This window comes from Pongo pygmaeus, chromosome 20, assembly GCF_028885625.2.
Source record: "Pongo pygmaeus isolate AG05252 chromosome 20, NHGRI_mPonPyg2-v2.0_pri, whole genome shotgun sequence".
NCBI lineage: Eukaryota > Metazoa > Chordata > Mammalia > Primates > Hominidae > Pongo > Pongo pygmaeus.
In genome coordinates this window covers 53458959-53484183 of record NC_072393.2, presented here as the reverse complement: position 1 = coordinate 53484183, position 25225 = coordinate 53458959, and the positions used below count along the sequence as shown (strand labels likewise).

The 25225-nt window shown below is 56.8% G+C and overlaps 1 protein-coding gene across 13 annotated transcripts; it reads left to right on the top strand.

The window, feature by feature from the left end:
- MEIS3 (Meis homeobox 3) lies at nucleotides 1-25225 on the top strand. 13 transcript variants are annotated; one of them, XM_063657241.1, is made up of 13 exons: nucleotides 1-74; nucleotides 10523-10695; nucleotides 10904-11063; nucleotides 11162-11212; nucleotides 13102-13152; nucleotides 13388-13486; nucleotides 18699-18810; nucleotides 18999-19147; nucleotides 20756-20832; nucleotides 21048-21106; nucleotides 21214-21297; nucleotides 21655-21721; nucleotides 24797-25225. In XM_063657241.1, the coding sequence occupies exons 1-12, from the start codon at nucleotides 9-11 to the stop codon at nucleotides 21702-21704; spliced, it is 1131 nt and encodes a 376-aa protein (XP_063513311.1). In that variant the 5' UTR covers nucleotides 1-8; the 3' UTR covers nucleotides 21705-21721; nucleotides 24797-25225. The 13 variants fall into 13 exon arrangements, with proteins under 13 accessions (XP_063513311.1, XP_063513303.1, XP_063513310.1 ...); XM_063657233.1 differs by having other exon boundaries at nucleotides 20549-20832; XM_063657240.1 differs by having other exon boundaries at nucleotides 13337-13486.

The following is a 25225-nucleotide window of genomic DNA, read 5'->3' as shown; positions in this document are numbered from 1 at the left end:
CAGACAGGATGCAGAGAAGATGCAGACGGAGGAAGCCCAGAGACTCAGAACACAGCGCCAGGAAGGGGAGCCAGGTGAGGAGCGGGGCGGGGCGGGCGTCCCAGGGCGCCAGGGCAAGGCCCTCACCCCGTTCCCAGCACACAAAGCCAGTGAGGCCAACGCCGAGGGTACTCTCAGAGACCAGACATTAAAAAGGCATGGCTGGGCCGACAGAGCCCATGGCAGACAGAGGGACATGGAGACACAGGGAGAGAGACACACAGAGACAGAGGGAGAGACTGAGACAGATGGAGAGACAGAGAGAGAGGGAGAGACAGAGAGATGGTGAGACAGACAAATGGAGAGACAGAGAGATGGTGAGACAGACAAATGGAGAGACAGACAGCAAGAGGGAGAGACAGAGGTGGAGAGAGAGGGAGAGACAGAGAGAGAGGGAGAGACACAGAGAGATGGAGAGACAGAGAGAGAAATGGAGAGAGAGGGAGAGACACAGAGAGATGGAGAGAGAGGGAGAGACAGAAAGAGATGGAGACACAGAGACAGAGATGGAGAGGGAGAGACAGAGAGAGATGGAGAGACAGAAAGAGACAGAGAGAGAAATGGAGAGACAGAGAGAGAGGGAGAGATAGAGATGAAGAGACAGAGAGAGAAGGAGAGACATAGAGAGAAATGGAGAGACAGAGAGCAAGAGGGAGAGACAGAGATGGAGAAACAGAGAGAGAAATGGAGAGACAGAGAGGGAGAGACAGAGATGGAGAGACAGAGATGGAGAGACAGAGACAGAGAGAGATGGAGAGACAGAGAGGGAGAGACAGAGATGGAGAGACAGAGACAGAGAGATGGAGAGACAGAGAGATGAAAAGACAGAGGGAGAGACAGAGAGAGAGGAGAGACAGAGAGATGGAGAGACGGAGAGAGAGATGGAGAGACAGAGACAGAGAGAGATGGAGAGACAGAGACAGAGAGAGATGGAGAGACAGAGAGAGAGAGATGGAGAGACAGGGAGAGAGAGATGGAGAGACAGGGAGAGAGAGACGGAGAGACAGGGAGATGAAAAGACAGAAGGAGAGACAGAGAGATGGAGAGACAGAGACAGAGAGAGATGGAGAGACAGAGAGAGAAATGGAGAGACAGAGATGGAGAGACAGAGAGATGGAGAGACAGAGACAGAGAGAGATGGAGAGACAGAGAGATGAAAAGACAGAGGGAGAGACAGAGAGATGGAGAGACAGAGAGAGAGAGATGGAGAGACAGAGAGAGAGAGATGGAGAGACAGGGAGATGGAGAGACAGAGACAGAAAGAGATGGAGAGACAGGGAGAGAGAGATGGAGAGAGAGACAGAGAGAGATGGAGAGACAGGGAGGGAGAGACAGAGAGACAGGAAGAGACAGACAGGGACAGAGACAGAGAGACACAGAGACAGAGTCAGAAATGGAAAGAAACTCAGTGAGAGAGAGACAGAGACAGAGGAGAGAAGGAGAGAGGGTGAGGAAAAGGAGGATGAGGAGGACGGACCGGAGACGGGACCCAGAGGCACAGCGAGAAACTGGCAGAGGAAAGCAGCTTCCAACAAAAAAGACGGAGAGGGCGAGGAGAGAGAGAAAGGGAAGGAAAAGGGGGAGAGAGGGGTTTCGGTGGGAGCCGCAGCCTGTGCCCCACCCCCCGCCCAGGTCAGGCCGGGTCCTTCCCGCCACCGCTGAGCCATGGCTAATGGTATGATTGCTTGGTGGGGCGGGAGGGGAAGGGGGCGGCAGGCATTTGTCAGGGCCGGTGACAAATGAGCCACAGGAGTCTGGGCTCGGGTGATGGATGGCGTGGCCGGCAGGCGGAGGGGCGGGCGCGGGGGTGGGGGCCCCCACCAAGATAAATGTTTCCTTCTCCTGGAGCTGGGCCAGGCAGCGGGAGGATGGGGAGGGGGCGATGTATTTATGAAGGGCCCGGGTGGAGGAGAGGGGGGAGATCCAGGGAGACAGAAGCCCAGGGAGGATACGGTGGGGGGGACAGGGAGGCGGAGAGAGGGAGAGGAAGGAGGGAGAAGAGACAGAGGCCCCTGGAGAGAGAGACCGAGAAAGATGGAGAGAAAGAGAGATAAGAAAGATGAGGCAGAGAAGACATCCAGACAAAGAGACACAGAGATACAAGAAAAAAAAAAAAAAGACAGCCAGGAGACAGACAGACACAGCCCAGGCGGAGATGGAGACAGAGACGGCCTGTCTTTTAGGGTCCCTTCTTCCCCCACCCTCCTGAGCAGAGACACAGATTCTCAGAGAGAGCCTGGAATGAGGAGGAGGAACCAAACCTGGGCCCCAGAAGGAGACAGACAGACACAGAGCGGTTGATAAAGAGGGGAAACCGAGGCAGGGGGCTAGCAGGCCCGAGAGAGAGGACAGGAGGAACCCAAGGTGGATCCTTGCTCATTCGGTCTGCTCCTGCAGGCTTTCAGAGGGGATCCTGGGGACCGCTGCAGATCCCCGGGGGACGTGGTGCCTGGTGGGCATAGCCCCAGTGGTCGGTGCTCAGGTTGGGGCACTGAGGGGCCAGTCCGCTGAGAGATCGCCCAGCCCGTGCTGGGGAGACCCGTGAGGTCCCCCAGATCTACTCATAGAGGGCTCCACGCTTCCCGTCTGTAAAACAGGTGCAGGACAGGGCTAGAGGGCGGAGACCCCTGCACGCTGGGAGCTGGGGTCACTCTGACACCACCCAGGGAGCCACTCAGCCGACAGGGAAGACGCTTCCAGACACTGTCACAGGGAGGCCCTAGCACACCCTCGAAGAGCCACCGACAAGCAGCCGCGACCGCAGTGACACAGGCACCCCCCCCTCCAGCACCAGGCCTGGCCGCCACCTGCTCCCTCCCCCTGGGAACAGAAGGGTCCCAGGACTATTTAAGGGAGACAGCCAGGAAGAGGGGGGAGAGAGAGAGAGAGAGAGAGTGCGTGTGTGTGTGTGAGAGAGAGAGAGAGTGTGTGTGTGTGTGTGTGTGTGAGAGAGTGAGAGTGTGTGTGTGTGTGTGTGTGTGTGTGTGTGTGTGTGTGAGACGGACAGACAGACAGACAGACGGAGGGACAGAGGGAAAGACTGGAGGAAGAGCCTCAGAAAGCCGGAGCCTCCCCCCTCCTCCCTCCGTCCCCCGCCGGCATCCCCCATCCTCCCCCATCAATTTCTCTCCCACACACTTATTTCTCCCTTCCCAACATCTCGTCTCTTTCTTTAATTAGAAAGATTTATGCTTCAGAGTCCAACCCCCTGCTCTTGTTTTGGGGGTGGCAGGGACGACTCCGGGGTCTCTATTGGAGCTCCTGTCTCCCACTCCCTCGCCCTCCTGTCTGTCTCGCTCTGTTTGCACCTCTCTCTCTCTCCTCCCACCCCCGTCTGTCTCTGTCTGTCTCTCTGTTTGCCTTTCTCTGAATCACACCCCGTCACTGGAGTTACCTCCCTCCCCACCCCAGTTAGGCCCCGTCCCCATCCCAGGTGCCCCCTCCCTCCCTTCCTGCTGTGTCCACGCCCCCCACCACTGGCCATCAGTTGAGGCCACACCTGCTCCTCTAGGTTTCAGAATCAGCCTGGGCTAAGGGGACCTTAGCATGCACCACACCCCCAAAAGCAAATAGAGCCGAGGACTCCTAACCCTTGCATCCCTCACCCCAAGTCTTGGCTGAGGGTGAGGTGGGGGTGGAGCAGACCAAAGGGCTTTGTGTCTTTAATTAAAAAGTGATTTAAATTAATTTTCTGCTCCAAAACCCCTATCTGGGGTGCGCCAGCCTTGATGAAAGGAAAGGCCTCCAGACCCCTTCCCCTCAGACTGCCTTAAACGGCCAGCCTCACCACAGGACAGCCACGGGGCAGAGCCCGCCGGCATGGGGACCCCCAGACTCAGCCAAGACCCTGAGTCCTGGCACCCTCTAGCTTAACTGTTTCTCCATTATCCACAACCCCATCCCCCAGCGCATTGCCCATCCTGCAGAGGGGGCATCGAGGCTCAGAGAGGGGAGAGCCTACGGTGGGACCAGACTCCAGATTCCCAAGTGGCCCCTGGAGATGGCCAGGGAGGGGGTCCGTGGTGTGTCCGGGGGCTCGGAGAACAGAGAGCCAGAGAGAGAAAAGACAGGAGAAGGGGAGAGAGAGACAAGGAGACAGAGACTGGGAGAGAGGGAGACAGAAACCCGGAGCAGGAACCCCAGCCCTGGGTGGGAGAGGAGCGGCCTGGGGGCACCAGGGCCGCGGTCTCTTCCTCTCCTCCCTCCGTAGCCTGCCCCTCCCCCACTCCCACCGGAAGTGCTGCTGCTGCCCTAACCCCAATCCCTCATGCTGTAGCTCTGCACGGCTCACCCTGGCTCATCCCCTATCCTGCTTCTTGGTGGTTCTGTTTAATTTCCACAAGACAGGAGGGCAGAGAAGCAGGTGGCAGCAGAGGTAGCGCTGTTGATGAAAGTTCTGAACTACCTCCTTAGAGGGCTGCCTCCAGCCCTCTCTCAGGGTCTCTATTTCCCTCTGTCTCTGGGTCTCTATCCCTCTCTCTCTGGGTCTGACCCCTCTCTCTAGGTCTGTCCCCCTCTCTCTCTGGATCTGTCCCCCTCTGTCTCTACATCTCTGTACCCCCACCCCCACCCCCACCAGGGTCCTTGTCCTCCCCTCCCCGCATCCCTGTCCCCTTGTCTCTGGATCTCGGTCCCATTTTTCTTTGGCACTATTCCTCTGGGGTGACGTTTCAGGATTTTGTGGGGGTCAAGTATCCCTCTGTGGGAATGGGATAAAAACTATGGGCCACTTCCCTGGGGGAGAAACACAGAAGCACCCAGTCCACAATTTCCCAGGGAACTTTCTCCTGGGTTCACAGATCTCCTGACAGCCACCTGTACACCCCCGCGGGAAGCTGAAGACACCAGGGACTAAAGACCACAATGTAAAAGATGCCACGGGGAGAATGAATCCAAGGGTCTCCCCCAGCCCCCTCGCCCCCTCCCTCGATAGCCTGTTATATGTTTTCTGGACACACCAAGCACCTTCTGCTCCCCCGACCTTTCCAGTCTTTGCACCTGCGATTCCCCCTGCTGGGAATGCTCTTCCCTGGTGTGTGTACGGCTCAGATGTCCCCTCCTCTGAGGGCTGTCCCTGTCCAGCCTACAGAAGCCGCCCTCCCCCCACCGTTCTTACACAGCTTTGTTTCAGAGCACGGGCCGTCTCCAGGCACTAGTTAATATTTATGCATCCACTTACTCGACTAACCTCCCTTCCCTACCCCATCCCCAGGGAAAAGTGAGAGCCATAAGACCAAGAAGTTTGCCTTTTGTTCCCTGCTAGTCCACAGAACACCACCTGGCACGTAGTAGGTGCTCAAGAAGTTGCTGTTGCATGAATCTTTTTCTTGATCTCAGAACGCCAGGATAAAAGCTCGCCTTAGGAATCCGATGAAAGCCGCAGACCAGCCCTCCGACACCTTGTGTGGGGGCCCAGGGTTTACCCCACAGACTGCAGGTTCCATGGACTCCTTGTGAGCAGCTGAGGGGGCCACAGGCTCAAGACAGGGGCCCAAGACGGCAGAGGGGCCTCCGGTACCCACCACATCCAGAGACAGAAACAACACGCACAGTAACTCCTACACACCACACACAAAAAACACACACCACACAGGTACACACACACACCACACACAAAAAACACACACCATACACCACACACACACCACACAGGTACGCACACACACATCCCACACACACCACACACAAAAAACACACCACACACCACATGCACACCACACAGGTATGCACACACCACACACACACCACACACACAAAACACACACCACACGCACAAAACACACCACACACACCACACAGGTACACACACACACGCACACCACACACACAACGCACACAAAACACACCACACAGGAACACACACACCACATACCACACACACCCCACACAGGTACACACACACATGCCACACAACCACACATGACACACACACAAAACATACCACACACCACACACACAAAACACACCACACACACACAACACACACCACACACAAACACACCACACATACCACACAGTTACGCACACACACACATGCCACAGACACCATACACACCACACACGCAAAACACACACCACACACACAAAATACACACACCACACACAAAAAACACACATCACACACCACACAGGTATGCGCACACACAGGTACACACACACAACACAGGTGTGCACACACAGGTACTCACACACACACCACAGGTACACACACACACCACACACACCACACAAAACACACACCACACAAAACATACACCAAACACATACCCCACACATGCACACACCACACACACAAAACAAGTACACCACACATACAAAACACACGACACACACAAAACACAGACACCACACACACACACGTGCACACACAACATATACACCACACGCACACACACACCACACATGCACACCACACATGCACATCACACACCAGACACACACACCACACACACACCACACACAAAACACACCACACAAGGCACATACACCACACACAATACACACACACATGCAAGCACACACCATACACACCCGACACAAGCACACACACACATAGGCGCAGGCACAGGGGCCCCTGTCTCCCAGAGGAGGGAGGGAAAGGGGTGAGGGCAAGAAGAGAAGCTAAAATATAAGCGCTGGCTTCCTTCCGGCCTCCTGTCCTCTCCTCTGATTCTGTCCCATAGAAGAGAGGTGGGGAAAGGGAGAAAGAGAGAAACAGAGAGAGAGAGAGGTGAGGGGGGAGAGAGACAGAGAGAGAGAGGTGAGGGGGGAGAGAGACAGAGAGAGAGAGGTGAGGGGGGAGAGAGACAGAGAGAGAGAGGTGAGGGGGGAGAGAGACAGAGAGAGAGAGGTGAGGGGGGAGAGAGACAGAGAGAGAGAGGTGAGGGGGAGGGAAACAGAGCGAGTGGGAGTTGGGGGGGAGAGAAACAGAGGGAGAGAGAGGTGGGGGAGAGAGAGGGGTAAGGGGGAAGAGAGAGAAACGGAGAGAGAGAGATGGAGGAGAGGGGGGAGAGAGACGGAGAGAGATGGAGGAGAGGGGGGGCCACAGAAACAGAGAGACGGGGAGAGGGGGGTAGAAGTGGGAGGAGGGAGAAACAAAAAAAGAGAGAGAAAAAGGTGAGAGGGAGGAGAGAGACAGAGGGAGAGAGGTGAAGGGGAGAGAAACAGAGAAAATGGGAGGTGGAGGGGAGAGAGAGAGGAGAGAGAGAACCAGAAGAAGAGAGAGAGATGGGGGGAGAGACAGAGGAGAGAGAGGTAAGCAGGGAGAGAGAAAAACAGGGAGAGAGGTTGGGGGTTGAGGGAGAGACAGACAAACAGGGAGAGAGAGGCAGGAAGAGGTGGGAGAAGAAACAGAGAAAAAACAGAGAACATGAGAAAGAAAAGAGACAGGGTGGGGAGAGAGAGAAGAGGAGAGAGAGGAGGGGGTGAGAGAGACAGAGACAGAGGCGGGTGGCTGCCGGCAGGGGGAGAGGGAGACCCCGAGCGGGGTGGGGGGAGAGCGACCCGGAGCGAGCGCGGCGGGAGGGGCGGGGGCCGGGGAGGACGAGTCTTAGGGAGACTCCGATACAAAAGCCGCCTGGAGAGGCCGCGGGCCCGGGCGGGGCGGGGCGCGGATGGGGAGGGGAGGGGAGGAGGGAGGGGAGGGGAGGGGAGGGGGGGGAGGGGAGGGGGGGGAGGGGAGGGGAGGGGAGGGGGGAGGGGAGGAGGGAGGGGAGGGGAGGGGAGGGGGGAGGGGAGGAGGGGAGGAGGGAGGGGAGGGGAGGGGAGGGGAGGGGAGGGGGGAGGGGAGGGGGGAGGGGAGGGGAGGAGGGGAGGAGGGAGGGGAGGGGAGGGGGAGGGGAGGAGGGAGGGGAGGGGGGAGGGGAGGAGGGAGGGGGGAGGGGAGGAGGGAGGGGAGGGGAGGGGAGGAGGGAGGGGAGGGGAGGAGGGAGGGGAGGGGAGGAGGGAGGGGAGGGGAGGAGGGAGGGGAGGGGAGGAGGGAGGGGAGGGGAAGGAGGGGACCCGCAGCTCCAGCCTCGCCCGGGCCCGCCCGTCCGCGCCGGCGGACAGTGGGTTAAGCATCTCCGCCGTGGAACTTCCGGATGTGACCACAGAGAGGGAGAGACCGGGAACGGGGAGCGCGGCCGCCAGCACCCCCGAGCCGCCGCCGGACCCCCCCGTCGCCCCGGGCCGCCCCCGCCTCCTGCGGTCCCCGGTGTGTCCGTCTCGGGACGGTTCGATTCCCTCCAGAGCCGGGGGAGGGACGGGGGGGGGAGCCCAGAGGAGGCGGCCTCGGGCGCCCCGCCCGCGCCTGCTGCCCCCGCCCCGCGGCGATGCGCTCCTGGCCGTGACCCCCGCTGGGGGCCGGGGCCGGGGCCGGGGTCCATGCGCGGAGCCCCCACCCGGCCCAGCGCCTGCCGCTGACGGCGGCGGGGGTGGGGGGGCGCGCGCCCGGCCTCCTGCCCACCCCCTGGCGTCGACACCGCGGGCCGTCGGGGGCTGCGGCCCCGGGCTGCGCCCTCCCCCGCGGCCAGGCTCTGGAGGGACCCGGGAGCTGCCGCCGGCCTCAGCCCATGGCCCGGAGGGTAGGTCTCAGGGCGGGGACCCCGCGTCCCGGCCGCTTCCGCACCCCCTGTCCCTGCATCCCCCCCCCCTCCGGCGCTGGCCCCCATTAGCCCATCCGTCCTCTCCACCACCTCGCCGTCCCTCTGCCCCTCCCTCCGCCCCTGGGTCTCCCAGTCCCTCTGTACCCCCTCTCTGCCCCCAAGTGTCCCCTCTTCCTGCCCCTCGGCCTCGCCTCCTCCCCACCGTTTAGCTTCTCCTTCTCCCTGCCCGGAGTCTCTCCCTGCCTCTCTGTCCTCCTCTGTCTGCCCCACTCTTCTCCTCCTTTCTGCTTCTCTGTCCCCTTCTCTCTGCCTGGGTCTCCCCCCTCTTTCTGCCTCTCTGTCCCCCTCTCTCTGCCTGGGTCTCCCCCTCTTTCTGCCTCTCTGTCCCCCTCTCTCTGCCTGGGTCTCCCCCCTCTTTCTGTCTCTCTATCCCCCTCTCTCTGCCTGGGTCTCCCCCTCTTTCTGCCTCTCTATCCCCCTCTCTCTGCCCTCCCCCCCGCCCGCAGTCTCTCTCCTCTCTGTCCCTGGGCTTCCTCCTCCATCTCAGCCGCCCGCACCTCACCGTCCCCCTTTTTTTCTGCTCTCCTCCGTCCTTCTCTTCGCTCTACTTTTTTTCCAAGCCGCCCCTGCCTCTCCAGGGCTAGGAGTGGGACAGGGGTGGGAGAGGTGGTCTCACCAGGCTGCTGGCCCCAGGGAGCCTGTCTCCCTGGGGATGGGAACGGGAATAGAAGACAGGGGAGGAGGTGCGCGCCCGCTTTGGGGGTTCCGGGTAGGCTGTGAGGACCGCTTTTGGTGAGAGTGCCTTGAGCAGCGGGGAGCAGTTGGATTCAACTTCAGGGCACAGGAGAAGTTAGAAGAGGGAGAGGGAAAGAGTGGGACACGCAGAACCAGGGTGCCCAGCCAGGCGAGGGTCGGAGGCAGGAACGTTCTAGCCTCTTCCCGTGCGAGTCCTGCTGCCTCTTTGAGCCTCCGTGTCTTCATCACTGAGGAGGGGATTTGACCCGATGAGTGGAAGGTGCCCCTGGCTTCCCAGGTGCATGGTTCTGTGACGACAGGACACGGTCGTCCTACCCCATAATGGTGTTTCTCTTGGGTGCGCAATTGTGTCTGTATGGTGGTGCGGAGTGACCCTCTGGGGCAACAAGTGCTCACAGCATGAGCCAGGCCCTGTGCTAAATGCCTCATTCATTCATTCATCCATGTGCTAAATGTCTCAATCATGCATTCATTCCTGTGCCTGGTGTTGGGCTGTGTGCATGTGTGTGTGCATGTGTGCGTGTGTGTGTGGGGATTTGGGTGTGACTGACACAGTGTGCACGTGGGTTGGTGTGTATGGCTGTGTCTACATGTGTGGTGGATTCACGTGGCGAGTGGAGTGTGACGTGTTGTTGAGACCTACTCTGATGTGCTTATCTGCCAACTGTGAAATGAAATAGAAGACAGGGAGGCTTCGTATGTGTACTTCGTGTACAACAATGCGCGGTTCCTACAGGAGGTGTCCATGGATCTCCCTCTCTGTCTGTCTCTCTCTCTGTCTCTGTCTCTCTGTCTCTGTCTCTGTCTCCGTCTTCTCACGCCACTCTCTCCCCGTCTTGTCTTCTCACGCCACTCTCTCCATCTCTTTTCCCTCCCAGCCAGACCCTGCCGTCTCTCCCTCTGGGTCCTCCTGCCCTCATGTCAGGAATCTGCCTGGACAGGGTCCTCACTCCCCACCGAGGCAGCTCCAGGGGACCTGGAGGGCTTAAAGGGGCGGGGCTCAGACACTTGGGGACCGGAGTCAGGTTTCTGGGACACAGAAGGGCATCTCCTGGGTTCCAGGATAGAGAAGCTCCTCAGCCGAGTCTCGGGGTGCTGACCCCTCCCTGGGGCTCCCCCCTTCTCTTCTCACCTTCCCCCAGTACGATGAGCTGCCGCACTACCCAGGCATCGCGGATGGCCCTGCAGCCCTGGCTGGCTTCCCAGAGGCAGTGCCCGCGGCACCAGGGCCCTATGGCCCCCACCGGCCTCCCCAGCCCCTGCCCCCAGGCTTGGACAGCGACGGCCTGAAGAGGGAGAAGGATGAGATCTATGGGTGAGTGGAGCCGGGTCTCAGGCTCCTGTCTCTCTGTCTTTCTGCTTCTTTGCTCCCTGGCTCTGCTTCTGTCTCTCTCTGTGTACGAGTCTCTGTCTCCTTTCCTCTCTGGGTCTCTTGTCCCCTTCCCCGCTGCTCTGCATCTTGCAGCCCCCCCATCCACCCCTCAAGCCTCTCCCTCAACCTCTCTCATTTCCTGCCTCCCCAGACACCCGCTCTTCCCCCTCTTGGCGCTGGTCTTTGAGAAATGTGAACTGGCTACATGCTGTCCCCGTGACGGGGCTGGAGCTGGGCTGCGGACACCCCCCGGCGGCGACGTCTGCTCCTCTGATTCCTTCAACGAGGACATCGCAGCCTTCGCCAAGCAGGTGGGCACCCCCACCCGCCATGCACGGCACCGGAGAGCCAGCAAGGAGGGGCGGGTGGAAGGCGGGACATCCCCCTGCTGGCCTCTCTTCCCTCCCAGGTTCGCTCTGAGAGGCCCCTCTTCTCCTCCAACCCAGAACTGGACAATCTGGTGAGACCCGAGCCCTCCCCAGTGGGTCTCCTGTCCTGACGCCCCATCCCTGGGGTTGGCAGGGGGGGTGCGGAGAGAAGGCCACCTGGTCCATGTTCCCAAATGGTCATGATTGTTGCCCACATGCCGTGTGGTACAGCCTAGAGTCTGAGAACGGGACCCATGGCCCGAGTTCAAATCCCAGCTGTGCCACTCACCAGCTCTGTGACCCAGGGCAAGTCACTCTGCATCTCTGTGCCTCGGTGTCCCATCTGTGAAGTGTAGCTGGTAGTAATTTCTGTCTTGGAGGACTGCTGTGGGGATTTAATGAGTGAATGCGAGTCAAGTGCATGGAACAGCACCTGGCACAGAATAGGGCTCAAAAAGTGTCTGATGTTCCATCCGTCAGAAGATCAGCACCTATGCCAAAGTGAGCGCAGGGACTGCTGCCCAAGGAGGGGAGGCCGGGTGCAGCAGCTCACGCCTGTAATGCCAGCACTTTCGGAGTCCAAGGCCAGGAAATAGCTTGAGACCAGGGTCAAGACCAGCCTGGGCAATGTAGCGAGACCCCACCTCTAAAAAAACATTTAATTAGCAGGGTGTGGTGGCACGCACCTGTGGTCTCAGCTACTTTGGAGGCTGAGGCAGGAGGATCGCTTGAGCCCCAGGAGGTCGAGGCTGCAGTGACCCTTGATCAGCTCCACTGCATAACAGCCTGGGCAACAGGGCAAGACTCTGTCTCTCATAGATAGCTAGAGAAAGAGAAAGAAAGAAAGGAAAAGAGGGCCAGATGCGGTGGCTCATGCTTGTAATCCCAGCACTTTGGGAGGCCGAGGCAGGCGGATCACAAGGTCAGGAGTTCAAGACCAGCCTGGCCAACCTGGTGAAACCACTTCTCTACTAAAAATACAAAAATTAGCTGGGCATGGTGGCACTCGCCTATAGTCCCAGCTACTCGGGAGGCTGAGGCAGAATTGCTTGAACCTGAAAGGCAGAGGTTGCAGTGAGCCGAGATCCTGCCACTGCACGCCAGCCTGGGCAACAAGGCGAGACTCCATCTCGTAAAAAAAAAAAAAAAAAAAAAAAAGCAAAGAAAGAGAGAGAGGGAGGGAGGGAGGAAAGGAGAGAGAGAGAGAGAGAGAAAGAAAGAGAGAAGAGGCCAGGCATGGTGGCTCAGCCTGTAATCCCAGCACTTTGAGAGGCTGAGGCAAGCGGATCACCTGAGGTCAGGAGTTCGAGACCAGTCTGGCCAAATGGTGAAACCCTGTCTCTACTAAAAATACAAAAATTAGCTGGGCACAGTGGTGCACACCTGTAGTCCCATCTACTCAGGAGGCTGAGGCGGGAGAATCGCTTGAACCTGGGAGGCAGAGGTTGCAGTGAGCCGAGATCATGCCATTATACTCCAGCCTGGGCAACAGAGCAAGACTCCATATCAAAAAAAAAAAAAAAAAAAAGAAGAAAGGAGGGAGAAATACCCCAGCTTCTCCCATCCTTTGCTTCCCAAGCTCTTGCCAGGGCTTCCTATTGGCCAAACCTTTTGGCAAAGGGCTCTGGGAAATATAGCTTGCAGGTGGGTGGGGCCTGAAGCTGGGGGCCAACAGGCGGATGGTGGGAATGCCAATCGGCACGGCTCACCTTAGCTCTCCCCCCTTGTGATGGGCCCTTTTTCGTCTCTTGATTCTCTCAATCTAACATCTTCTCTTTCCTTAATTCTGGGCTGCATCTCTGTTCTCTCTTTCCCCCTCTGCACCTGGTGTCTTTGTCTCTCTTTGCTGTGTCTCCCTGTCCCTGTCATTTTGTCTCACTCTTTCTGTTTCTCTGTGTCTCCTCTCTTCCTCTTCCTTCTTCCTCCCTGCTCCCTCCCCCGATTCCCTCTGTCTCCCCCCGACTCCCGCCTGCGTTTTCAGATGATCCAGGCCATCCAAGTGCTGCGATTCCACCTGCTGGAGCTGGAGAAGGTGAGCGCGTCTCACCTCCCCACACCCTCGCTTGCCCCCCTCATACCACCCCTTCTCGTCGCCTCTGCCCCTACCTTCCAGCTCTCTCCCCACCGGAGTTGAAGCAGCATGCCGCCCCCGTCCCTGTGTACCCCAGCCCTGCCCCCCCCCGGGTGGCCCCCCCAGTACCCCGGTGCCCCCCCAGGTCCACGACCTGTGCGACAACTTCTGTCACCGCTACATCACCTGCCTCAAGGGAAAGATGCCCATCGACCTGGTCATCGAGGATCAGGACAGCGGCTGCAGGGAGGACTTCGAGGACTACCCAGCCTCCTGCCCCAGCCTCCCAGACCAGGTGGGCCCGGGACGGGCACCGGGCATCGTCCTGCAGCCACAGCTGTGCCTGGACACCGCATGAGGGCGCATGTGCACTACACAGCCTCGGACGAAGCCACAGTCAGCCTGATCACAGGGCACGCATATGCACACAGCCACACACCCACTACACAACAGCTACGCAGACTTGGATGCGGCTGGGCGACAGTGCACACACACGCACGCACACCAGCGGCTGCAGATGCCACCCACAGACTCAGCTACACCCACACAGGTCCACACACAGCCACACCAACTCAGCAACAGCCATTTCTGCTCATAGCCAGACAGTAGCATCCACTATGTACTCACACCAGCCCCCCAGCCATACGACAGCAGCATAGAACACACAGCCGGATTCCGCACGCCGTTCTCAATTGAGTGTGTGTCCACTGCATACACACACCTGCTCCAGCCACACAAAACAGCCACACAGATGGACACAGAGCCAAACAGCCCCAGGTACTGCCCAGCAAACTCAGATATAACCACGCTTGGGCCCGAACTGACCACGGTGCCCTCTTGCACACACGTGACCCTGGCCACATCACAGTCGGGCTGCAGCCGAGATCGCACACACACACCACTCACAGCCACACGGCCCCAGACTCATCCACGCAGACTTGGAAATAAACTCACAGGCTCAGATGTGGCCACAAAGAATCAAACCCAGGCTGGGCGTGGTGGCTCACGCCTGTAATCCTAGCACTTTGGGAGGCCGAGGTGGGTGGATCACGAGGTCAGGAGATCGAGACCATCCTGGCTAACACAGTGAAACCCCGTTTCTACTAAAAATACAAAAAAAAAAAAAAATTAGCTGGGCGTGGTGGCGGGTGCCTGTAGTCCCAGCTACTCGGGAGGCTGAGGCAGGAGAATGGTGTGAACCCAGGAGGCGGAGCTTGCAGTCAGCCAAGATCGCGCCACTGCACTCCAGCCTGGGCGACAGAGCAAGACTCCATCTCAAAAAAAAAAAAAAAAAAAAAAAATCAAACCCAGCAAAGCAACTCAATAAGGTGGCACCATCTCAGACGCAGCCTCACTACAGTTTTATCCACTTAGGACACCAGACAGCAAACATACACAGCACAGCCCTGTGCATCCTTAATTGCCACAGCTACGTACAGAGTAGAGGGGCAAAGCCTTGAGGAAAAGTTGCATGAGAGCCACACTCAGGCAATCCTACTGTCAACACACCTAGCAATGACATCTTCACAGCACACGCACACCCACTCCATACCACCTCAGATACACTCACATGACAACCACCCCACAACCAGACCCACCCAGACACAGTCCCGGAGATTTTTTTTTTTTTTTGAGATGGAGTCTTGTTTTGTCACCCAGACTGGAATGCAGTGCAGTGGTGCAATCTCGGCTCACTGCAAGCTCTGCCTCCCGGGTTCAAGCTATTCCCCTGCCTCAGCCTCCCAAGTAGCTGGGATTACAGGTGCCCACCACCACGCCCGGCTAATTTTTGTTCAGTAGAGACGGGGTTTCACCATATTGGCCAGGCTGGCCTCGAACTCCTGACTTCAAGTGATCCTCCCGGCTCAGCCTCCCAAAGTGCTGAGATTACAGGTGTGAGCCACTGCACCCAGCCAAGTCCTGGAGCCTTATACCCACTCGCACAGGAATCGCAACAACAGTGTCACAAACAAGACAACCAAACTTTCAAACTGCAGTCACAGAAAGAAAAATGTAGCCTGGTGATGGCTGGGCGCAGTGGCTCATGCCTGTAATCCCAGTACTTTGGGAGGCCGAGGTGGGCAGATCATTTGAGGTCAGGAGTTCAAGACCAGCCTGGCCAACATGGCAAAAACCCGGCTCTACTAAAAACACAAAACTTAGGCCAGGTGCAGTGGCTCACGACTGTAATCCCAGCACTTTGGGAGGCTGAGGTGGGCAGATCACAAGGTCAGGAGTTTGAGACCAGCCAGGCCAACATGGTGAAACCCCGTCTCTACTAAACATACAAAAAAAAAATTAGACGGGCGTGGTGGCGTGCACCTATAATCCCAGCTACTCGGGAGGCTGAAGCAGGAGAATTGCTTGAACCCGGGAGGCGAAGGTTGCAGTGAGCTGAGATCGCGCTATTGCACTTCAGCCTGGGTGACAGGGCAAGACTCTGTCTCAAAAAAACAAACAAACAACAACAACAACAACAAATTAGCTGGGTGTTGTGTCGTGCGCCTGTAGTCCCATCTACTTGGGAGGCTGAGGCAGGAGAATAACTTGAACCCGGGAGGCAGAAGCTGCAGTGAGCCGAGATCTCGCCACTGCACTCCAGCCTGGGCGACAGAGTGACACTCTTGTCTCAAAAAAAAGAAGGGCAAGAGGAGGCGTGGTCACCGGAACTGGAGAGAGGAGCAGATTGCTTGACAGCGGCTAAGATTTTTGGTAGAAGAATCCAGTCAATCTAAAACCACTTGGCAGATTTAACCCAACCTTAAACTGAAAAACAAAGAACTGTTACTGCAGTCCGTATGGGTGAGCTGACCTCCTGGGGCACAGAGCCGGGTAGAGGGTAAATCCTACCCGATTGTCGAGTTCCTCAAAGTGTGTTGGAGTTTGCATACAGAAACTGTGAGGCTGGCTGCAGTGGCTTCATGCCTGTAATCCCAGCAATTTGGGAAGTCGAGGCAGGAGGATTGCTTGAGCCCAGGAGTTCGAGAGCAGTCTGGACAAACCGTGAAATCCCATCTCGACAAAAAATAAAAAAAATTAGCCAGGCGCAACTGTAGTTCCAGCTACTTGGGAGGCTGAGGCGGGAGGATTGCTTGACCCCAGGAGTTTGAAGCTGCAGAGAGCTAAGATTGCACCACTGCACTCCAGCCTAGGTGACAGAGCAAGACTCTGTCTCTTCAAAGAGAAAAAAAGATAAGGCCGGGCACGGTGGCTCACCCCTGTAATCCCAGCGATTTGTGAGGCTGAGGGGGGTGGATCACAAGGTCAGGAGTTTGAGACCAGCCTGGTCAACATGGTGAAACCCCATCTCTACTAGAGATACAAAAAATTAGCCGGGCATGGTGGCACACGCCTGTAATCCCAGCTACTCGGGAGGCTGAGGCGGGAGAATCGCCTGAACCCAGGACGTATAGGTTTCAGTGAGCCGAGATCATGCCATTGCACTCCAGCCTGGGCGACAGGGCGAGACTCCGTCTCAAAAAAAAAAAGAAAAGAAAAAAAGATAATACAGCCCCAGATCCCCTTAGCTACAATTCTGAGACCCCAGAATCTCTGAAACTTCAAAGTTTTGGATTTTGTCCCACAAATTTAGTGCAAACTCATTTGGCAGCAAAAGCTGACCTGAACTAATGAGGGGCTATTTATAGCCTTTATTTATTCCACTTAGTTAAATACTCATCCATGTTGCTATGGAAATGTTTATGAGTTTGATGACGAGGTTGTGCCCCAGACCCTGCCTGGGATGGTTGTGAACTGCATGGTGTATGCGCTGATTTATTGCTTAAAAATGTGAAATGGGCCTGGCGCAGTGGCTCACACCTGTTATCCAAGACTTTGGGCGGCAGAAGTGGGTGGATCACTTGAGCCCAGGAGTTCGAGACCAGCCTGGCCAACGCGGTGAAACGCCGTCTCTACTAAAAATACAAAAATTAGCCAGGCATGGTAGCAGGCACCCGTAATCCCAGCTACTCGGGAGACTGAGGCATAAGAATCGCTTGAACCCAGGAGGCAGAGGCTGCATTGAGCCTAGATCATGCAACTACACTCCAGCCTGGGTGACAGAGTGAGACACTGACTCAAAATAAAGATAAAAATGTGAAATGTTCTGAATCCTGAGACACCTCTGGCCCCAAGGATTTTAGATAAGATGCCATAGACTTGTGTAAGGTCGTCTTGTTTGAGCCTCTATGTAGACGAACTCATCATTGTATACTGGCCACACGCCATCGGGACTATTATTGTCCTTCATTTTCTTTTTTTTTTATTTTTATTTTTATTTTTTTTTCGAGACGGAGTCTCACTCTGTCACCCAGGCTGGAGTGCATTGGTGTGATCTCGGCTCACTGCAACTTCTGCTTCCCGGGTTCATGCCATTCTCCTGCCTCAGCCTCCCAAGTAGCTGGGACTACAGGCGCCCGCCACCACGCCTGTCTAATTTTTTGTATTTTTAGTAGAGACGGAGTTTCACCATGTTAGCCAGGATGGTCTCGATCTCCTGACCTCGTGATCTGCCCGCCTCGGCCTCCCAAAGTGCTGGGATTACAGGCATGAGCCATCGCTCCCGGCCCTTCTTTTTCTTTTTCTTTTTTTTCTTTTTTTTTTTTGAGACGTAGTCTCACTTTGTCGCCCAGGCCAGGCTGGAGTGCAGTGGCACAATCTTGGCTCACTGCAACCTCCCCCTCCCGGGTTCAAGCGATTGTCCCACCTCAGCCTCCCGAGTAGCTGAGATTACAGGCACCCACCATCATGCCCAGCTAATTTTTGTATTTTTGGTAGAGACAAAGTTTCACCAAGTTGGCCAGGCTGGTCTTCAACTCCTGACCTCAGGTGATCCGCCTGCCTCAGCCTCCCAAAGTGCTGGGATTATAGGCGTGAGCCACCATGCCCAAAGCCAGCCTAGTTTTTGTATTTTTAGTAGAGATGGGGTTTCACCATGTTGGCCAGGCTGGTCTCGAATGCCCGACCTCAGGTGATCTGCCTGCCTCAGCCTCCAAAAGTGCTGGCATTACAGGTGTGAGCCATTGTGCCTGGTCCTGTCCTTCATTTTCCAATTAAGGAAACGGAGGCTCAGAGGGGGGAAGTGACTTGCCCAAGATCACATAGCCAGGAAGGAGGCAAGGACTGGCTTCCCATCCAGGAGTCCTAGCTCCAGAGTCCATGCCCGAAGCCTTGGCACTAACTTTTTTTTTTTTGACATGGAGTCTTGCTCTGTCACCCTGGCTGGAGCGCAGTGGCGCAATCTCGGCTCACTGCAACCTCTGCCTCCTGGGTTCAAGCGATTCTCCTGCCTCAGCCTCCTGAGTAGCTAGGACTACAGGTGCGTGCCACCACACCCGGCTAATTTTTTGTATTTTTAGTAGAGACGGGGTTTCACCATGTTAGCCATGATGGTCTCGATCTCTTGACCTCGTGATCTGCCCGCCTTGGCCTCCCAAAGTGCTGGGATTACAGGCGTGAGCCACTGCGCCCAGTCGCCTTGGCACTAACTTCTAACTCTTGTTTTCTAGAATAATATATGGATTGGAGACCATGAGGATAGTGGGTCTGTACATTTGGGGACCCCAGGTCCATCCAGTGGGGGCCTGGCCTCCCAGAGTGGGGACAACTCCAGTGACCAAGGTGAGAATCTTGGGAGGTGGCAGGGAAACACGGGAGTCAACCAGAGGATTGAAGTTAGATCGCAAGTAAGACTTGTAGAGGGGCAGAGATGGCTGGGGTGTGGAGTGGTGTCTTGGGGGAGAGTTCTGGGGCCCTCTGGTCCTCCACTCTTCACTGCCCACACACACAGCATGCCTGCCCTCCCTCAGGAGACGGGCTGGACACCAGCGTGGCCTCTCCCAGTTCTGGTGGAGAAGATGAGGACTTGGACCAGGAGCGACGGCGAAACAAGAAGAGGGGGATCTTCCCCAAGGTGGCCACCAACATCATGCGAGCCTGGTTGTTCCAGCACCTCTCGGTGAGAGCCCTGCTGCCCGGGTGCAGGGTGGGTATGGAGAGAGGGAGAAGGGTGGACCACAGAGACCGAAACCCCAGAGAAACCCAGAAATGGGAGACAGACGGCGGGGAATTTTTCGAGATTCTCATGGAGGTGGAGAATTGTGACAGGAGCCAGCAGCACTGAATGTCACCTGTGTGCAGGTGCTGCTCAGGACACTTAACTCACTAAGTCCTCCCCGCAAACTGTCCATTAACCCATGCATCAATCATCCACCCAATGTACCCTCGGAGGGAGGGGCTACTATTATCTCCATTTAGCAGATGAGGAGGAGACTGAGGAACAGAGAGGTTAGGAGACTTGCCTAAGGTCACACAGCCAGAAGTGGATTCAAATGCAGGCAGTCTGCCCTTAACCACTGCACCATACTGCTTCAAGGACAGAGGAGAAAAATAGAGCCAGGAAGAGGCTGAAACAGAGAGACACAGAGATTCGGAGAGGACCAAGTCAGAGCAAGCTGGAGACAGGGAGAGGCCAAGTCACAGAGGGTCAGAGACAGACACAAACTCGGAGGCAGGGAGGGACTGAATCCCAGAGAGAGAGAGAGAGATACAGACAGAGAGAAAATGTGAGAGCCACATGAGAGAAATGGAGGGCCAGACACAGTGGCTCATGCCTGTAATCCCAGCGCTTTAGGAGGCCGTGGCAGGAGGATCGCTTGAGCCCAGGAGTTAGAGACCAGCCTGGGCAACACAGCAAGACCCCATCTCTTAAAAAAAAAAATTAGCCAGGCATGGTGGCGCACACCTGTGATCCCAACTACTCAGGAGGCTGAGGCCGGAGGATCGCTTGAGCCGGGGAGGTCGAGGCTGCAGTGAGCCACGAAGGCACCTCTGCACTCCAGCCTGAGTGACAGAGTGAGACCCTGTTTAAAAAAAAGAGGAAAGAGAAAGAAAGAAATGGGTAGGGAGGGCTGGGCGTGGTGGCTTATGCCTGTAATCCCAACACTCTGGAAGGCCGAGGCGGGTGGATCACGATGTCAGGAGATCGAGACCATCCTGGCCAACATGGTAAAACCCTATCTCTGCTAAAATACAAAAAATTAGCCGGGCATGGTGGCGCGCACCTGTAGTCCCAGCTACTGGGGAGGCTGAGGCGGGGAATCCCTTGAACCCCGGAGGCAGAGGTTGCAGTGAGCTGAGATCACGCCACTGCATTCCAGCCTGGCAACAGAGCAAGACTCCATCTCAAATAAATAAATAAATAAATAAATGGATAGGGAGAGGGCCACACAGAGATTCTGACACATTCAGAGAGTGGGGGCCTGGGCTTTGCTTCCCTCCCCCACGCCAGTGAAGCCCCCTCCCCCAACACAGTCTCTCTAATCAGAGCTGGCCAATTAACCTCTAATTGCTGGAACAGGCGGGGGCTGGCAGGCATGTAATTGCCCCAAGCCTGGGGCTCCCTTGGCCTCCATCCTGGGGAGCGCAGAGACGCTCAGACGCGCCGGCTCTCCCAGACGTCTGCCTGGGCCTGGGCTCCGCATCCCCCGGACCCCGGTGGGCCAGACCTTGGGGCTCAGACTGCGGCCGGCCAGGCAGGCAGAGTGACTCTTGCTGGTGGCCGCAGCACCCGTACCCCTCGGAGGAGCAGAAGAAACAGCTGGCGCAGGACACGGGGCTCACCATCCTGCAAGTCAACAACTGGTGAGTGGCCCAGGAGGGCCCGCGGGCCGGCCCGGGACGGGAGCCCGGGCGCTGTCCGCGGTGCTGACGGAGGCCCCGAGCCCCGCAGAGCCGCTGCCCCTGTTCGCCCCGTTCTGCCTCCCCTGCCGCTGTCCTCCCGGCCCGCTCTGTGTTCGTCTTGGCCTCTCTCCCACTCCCTCTTTTCATTCCCCTCCGTTTCCATGACCGCCTCCCAGGTTCATTAACGCCCGGAGACGCATCGTGCAACCTATGATCGATCAATCCAACCGCACAGGTACAGGGGGAAGGCGGGGACGGAGAGCCTGGGGTTCTTAGGAGGGCGTCAAAGCCGGGTCCCGGGCTTCCTGGGGCTCAGCCTGCACCTCTGAACCCCCTTCGCAGGGCAGGGTGCAGCCTTCAGCCCAGAGGGCCAGCCCATCGGGGGCTATCCCGAGACACAGCCACACGTGGCCGTCCGGCCTCTGGGTAAGCCTCGCCACCTTAGCTAGGCCCCACCCCTGCGCACCAGGGGCCCCACCTCTAAAAGATGCCCACCTGAGATTCAATTCAAGCGGAATACAGTGTGTCACTTGCCTAGTGAGAAGCAGGTGATGCCAAGGCAGATTTCCTGGACCCCATCTTTTCCTTACAACCTCACTTCTTCCAGACTTCAAGCCCAACACCTCGGCAGGCTCCACTTTTTCTTAAAGGGCCAGCATCTTCTTATGACTCAGTCTATCCTGGTAGAGGGATCCCCTGGTGTAGGAAGGGGTGGGGGAGACTTAGAGGCATCTGGGGGTGTCTCTGAAAGACCCACTTACCCTCCTTTTTTTTGTCTTCCAGGATCAGTGGGGATGAGTTTGAACTTGGAAGGAGAATGGCATTATCTATAGAGGCTGATACAGGAGAGGTGTGAGGGTCTGAGGGCTGGGGATTGTGCAATTCTCAAACCTCCATTAGACCTCAGGACTCCAAGAGTGGGCACATCCAGAGTAGTGGGTCAGCCTGGGTCCCTGTACTGTGGGTTCTCTGAGGCTTGATGGGAAGATATTTCATTCATCCATCTGTCCATCCATCCATCCATCCATCCATCCATCCATCCATCCATCCATCCTTCTTCTCCATCTATCCATCCATCTACCCACTCACTCACCCATCCGTATCTTTATCCATCCATTACTCACTCATCCACCCGCAATCCATCCATCCAAACCTAGTCCACCCACCTACCCACTCATTACCCATCTGACCACACATTCACCCACTCACTCCATTCATCTCTCCACTCACCAACCCACTGATCCATCTACCTCCACACTGACCAACCACCCACACATCTACCCATTTATCTCTGCATTCACCCACCTCCCTACCCAGGCATCCACCCATCTACCCATCAACTCACCCATCCATCCACCCACACATCCCATTATTCATCTCTCCACTCACCAACCCACTGATCCATCTACCTCCACACTGACCAACCACCCACACATCTACCCATTTATCTCTGCATTCACCCACCTCCCTACCCAGGCATCCACCCATCTACCCATCAACTCACCCATCCATCCACCCACACATCCCATTATCCATATATCCACCACCCACCACCCACTGTCCATCCATCCATCCATACATACATACACCCATTCATCTATGATACATCTCCAGACATAAAGTGAGCCCTTGGCCGGGCACAGTAGCTCATGCCTGTAATCCCAGCACTTTAGGAGGCTGAGGCAGGTGGATCACCTGTGGTCAGAAGTTCGAGACCAGCCTGGCCAACATGGTAAAACCCTGTCTCTACTAAAAATACAAAAATTAGCCAGGTGTGGTGGCATGCACCCATAGTCCCAGCTACTCTGGAGGCTGAGGCAGGAGAATCACTTGAACCCAGGAGGCAGAGGTTGCAGTGAGCCAAGATCAACCTGGGCAATAAAGTGAGACTCCATGTAAAAAAAAAAAACAACAAAAAAAAACTGAGTGAGCCCTCACTCCATCCTGACATGCCTCAGGTAGGGTCTGGATCTTGAGAAGATTCTGGTCTTGTGGGGAAGTTGGCAACCCCAGTGACAATCCAGTGCAACAGTTCAAACAATAAAACATAGTTTTCCCATAGGAGGGAGTCATCAGCTATCTCTGGGGTATCAGGGAAGACTTCCTAGAGGAAGTGGCCTCTGGATGGGGCACTGAAGGATGAATAGGAGTCCACTGGGCAGAGTAGGGAGTAATGTGGAAGGGGGGCATTATTTGACTTTCCCAGGCCTTGAGTCTTCTGTGGCCTGGTATGATGGCGGCACTTTAGAGCATCTTCTCATTTAGTCCTTACCACGACCCCGAAAGGGGAGACTATTACAATTTTAATTTCATAGATAAGAAGACTGAGGTTCAGAGAGAAGAGGTTACTTGCACAGGTCTACCCTGCTCACCAAAGCAGAGGGAACAGCATGTGCAAAGGCCCAGGGTGGGGAGGCAGCCTGGAGTTTCCAAAGCACAGATCAGAGTTTGACTCTCTCTGGATTAAACCATTTGTGGCTCCCTAGTGCCATCTGGACGAAGTCCTAAATCCTTAGTTTAGCATCCATCTGTCCATCCATCCCCTGAGACCGTCTGTGCCCAGCCCTGTGCTGGGTGATGTTGGGGACACAACAGTGACCATGACAGCCTCAGCCCTGCCCTCATGGGGCACAAAGTCCAGTGAAGGGGACAGACCCATCCCCAGATGGTGATGCCCCAGAATGGGCAGGGCTGGGATGGTGAAGCCCAGGAACTGGAGGAGCTCACAGGGGGTGGGTATTGGACCTGGGATGGGGGGAGGTGTTTAGAGAGGGCTTCCTGGAGGAGGGGGCATCTGACCCAGACTAGAGGATTCAAGGAGGGCTGCCTGGAGGAGAGGACTTTGGAGGTGAGACCGGGAGAATGGGAGGAGTGAGGCAGGAGAGGAGCATCTCCTGCCAAGGCCAGGAGAGCTTGGAAATCTCCTGGCTGTGAGACAGCCCCAGCCCCCTACACACACGGAGGAGGTTCTCCCTGGACTGGGTCGAGGCAGGCGGCTGGACAGGTGGCTAATGAATTCAGGGCCAGCAGGAAGGCCCTGGGGATGAGAGTGGAAGCCTGCACAGGGCTTATGCGTGGAGGCGGGTGCTGGAGGCCGAGCCTGGGAGAGAGATGGGCAGGCATATCCAGGCCAGGTAGGGCAGTGGGCGACTCAGCTCTGCCATGGCCAAGTGTGGGTGGGGATGGTCTGGAGTGAGTGTCAGGGGACCTTTGGGGTCAGGAGTGATGGAGGTGCCTTCTCACCCCACTGCCTGGCTGCCCAGTGGGCTCTTTTCTCTGCTCCTTTCTGTCTCCTTTTCCTTTTCTGTCTCTCCATTCCTGATCATGGCTCACTGTAGCCTCAACCTCCCTGGGTTAAGTGATCCTCCAGCCTCAGCCTCCCAAGTAGCTGAGACTACAGGCGTGCGCCACCGTACCTGGCTAATTTTTATTTTTATTTTTGTAGAGACAGGGGTCTCGTTTTGTTCCCCAGGCTGGTCTCGAACTCCTGGGCTCAAGCGATCCCCCTGCCTCTGCCTCCCAAAGTGTTGGGGTTACAGGCATGAGCCACTGCGCCCGGCCTCCTGTCTCTCTTTCTCTGTCTCCATTTTGTCTCTTTCTGCATGGCGCCTTCTCTCTCTTCCCATGTCGTTCTCTGACTCCCTCCAGGTCTGTCTCTGTCCTACTCTGCCTATCTCTCTCCTTGTTCTCTGTCTCTGTCTATAGGTCTCTCCCTCCCTCGCCTCCACTGTGATTCTCTGTCTCCCTCTTTCTCATCACTGCGTCTCTTCTCTCTGTGGCACTCCCACATCCCTGTGCCATTCCCCGCCAGCCACTCTGTCTGTGTCCCCCTCGCAATGGGGCTGGTGAGGCCTGCACAGACGGGCTGGGGTGGGGCCAGGCCCCCTGCCCACTCCTGACTTGGCCTCTCCTCCCCTCTCCACAGACCCAGCCTCTGGCTGTGACCCCCAGCCTCACACCCAGCTCTGGTTCCCGCCTGGTCCTCCGGCTTCAGGACCCCACCTCCAAAGGCCCCTCTGCTCAACGCCTACCTCCCTAGGGCCCTGCTGGGACATGGGGGCCTGAGTGCCCACCCAAGGGGCTCTCAAGGACACCGGCAAGGCCTCCAGGCCCTGAGCCCCACTTCTGCCTTCACCTCTGCCTGGGACCCGAGCTGGGCTCCTAGGCCTTGGTCCCCAGAAGATGGCGGCTAGGGCCTCGCCGCCGGGACAGAGAAGGGACGGGGTGGCTGGGCAGTCAGGGAAAGAGGGTCGCCCGGATCCGACATTTTGGAGAGATCCCTTTACCCTCCTGTCCCCCCCACCTCCCTTCTCTAATTTCTTCTTTTTTTTAATGATAAAGTCTTAAAAACACA